The sequence below is a fragment of the Volvox carteri genome (assembly GCF_000143455.1).
Source record: "Volvox carteri f. nagariensis unplaced genomic scaffold VOLCAscaffold_15, whole genome shotgun sequence".
NCBI lineage: Eukaryota > Viridiplantae > Chlorophyta > Chlorophyceae > Chlamydomonadales > Volvocaceae > Volvox > Volvox carteri.
The window spans coordinates 284,637-285,423 of NW_003307558.1; the positions used below are offsets into that span (position 1 = coordinate 284,637).

At 57.9% G+C, this 787-nt stretch overlaps 1 protein-coding gene across 1 annotated transcript in view; it reads right to left on the bottom strand.

Annotated features, from left to right (window-relative positions):
* VOLCADRAFT_104354 (uncharacterized protein) overlaps positions 1–787 on the bottom strand; it is a gene marked incomplete at its 3' end in the record, with an annotated part of 9,334 nt that overhangs the window by 2,460 nt on the left and 6,087 nt on the right. Inside the window, exon 6 of the mRNA XM_002949660.1 lies at positions 20–242. Coding sequence (XP_002949706.1) covers positions 20–242 — 223 coding nt within the window. The remainder of the gene's footprint in view (positions 1–19; positions 243–787) is intronic.

Consider the following 787-nt stretch of genomic DNA (forward strand, 5'->3'; position numbering starts at 1 on the left):
GTAGACGTGCATCAGGTACATGGCCACTATCTCTGGCCTGATGTCGTAAATGTCGCTCGCCCGAATGTGTAGTAGCTCTGCNCAATCTAGGAACTCCTGCCATGGCTCTTTGTACTGGGCGACTGTGCTGCTAGCTCGCGCCTTGTGCGCCTGGCTTGCCAACGCCAGAGCTAGATCGCCGATCATGGGGTTAGCGTCCAAGGGCACCTGGCCAAGCAGTGTCTGCGCGCGTGCCCTTATTCCTGTGAAAGCCGGGGGGCATAAGGGTCGGGGGGCACAGCGATCCGGCGCGGGGAAGGTGTTTGGAAATCGATGAGAAGTGCGAGCGATAGCCAGTTAGCGGACCCTTTTGGGACCTCGTTTCCCGAAGACCCTGGCAGGAAAAGATCATACGCCTTGCCCAGCTCTCTTAGGCCGTGGACGCAAGGCGCAAACCACTTCCCGTCTTGAGTCAGATAGGACCACCAGTCGCGCGTCGGCCAGAGGGGAACGATCAGACAGATGCGTGCTTTGCACAGCTCTGCGTGCCGCAGGACCTTAAGTAGCAAACAGAAAGGCGGGTTCGCCCAGCAATTCCGCCCCCAGCGGAACCGAAAGGCATCTACACCCGCGGTATCTGGCGTGAAAAAACGGGAATAGTATTGTGGCAGCTGGTGATTGGTGTGTGACGCGAAAAGATCAATGTCAAAGGGGCCCCAGGCGGTGTTGAGCCTCTGAAATTCCTTACGGTTCACCATCCAGTCGTCCCGGTCCTGCAGCTTTGAGAGGTAGTCCGCCAGAGTGTTTC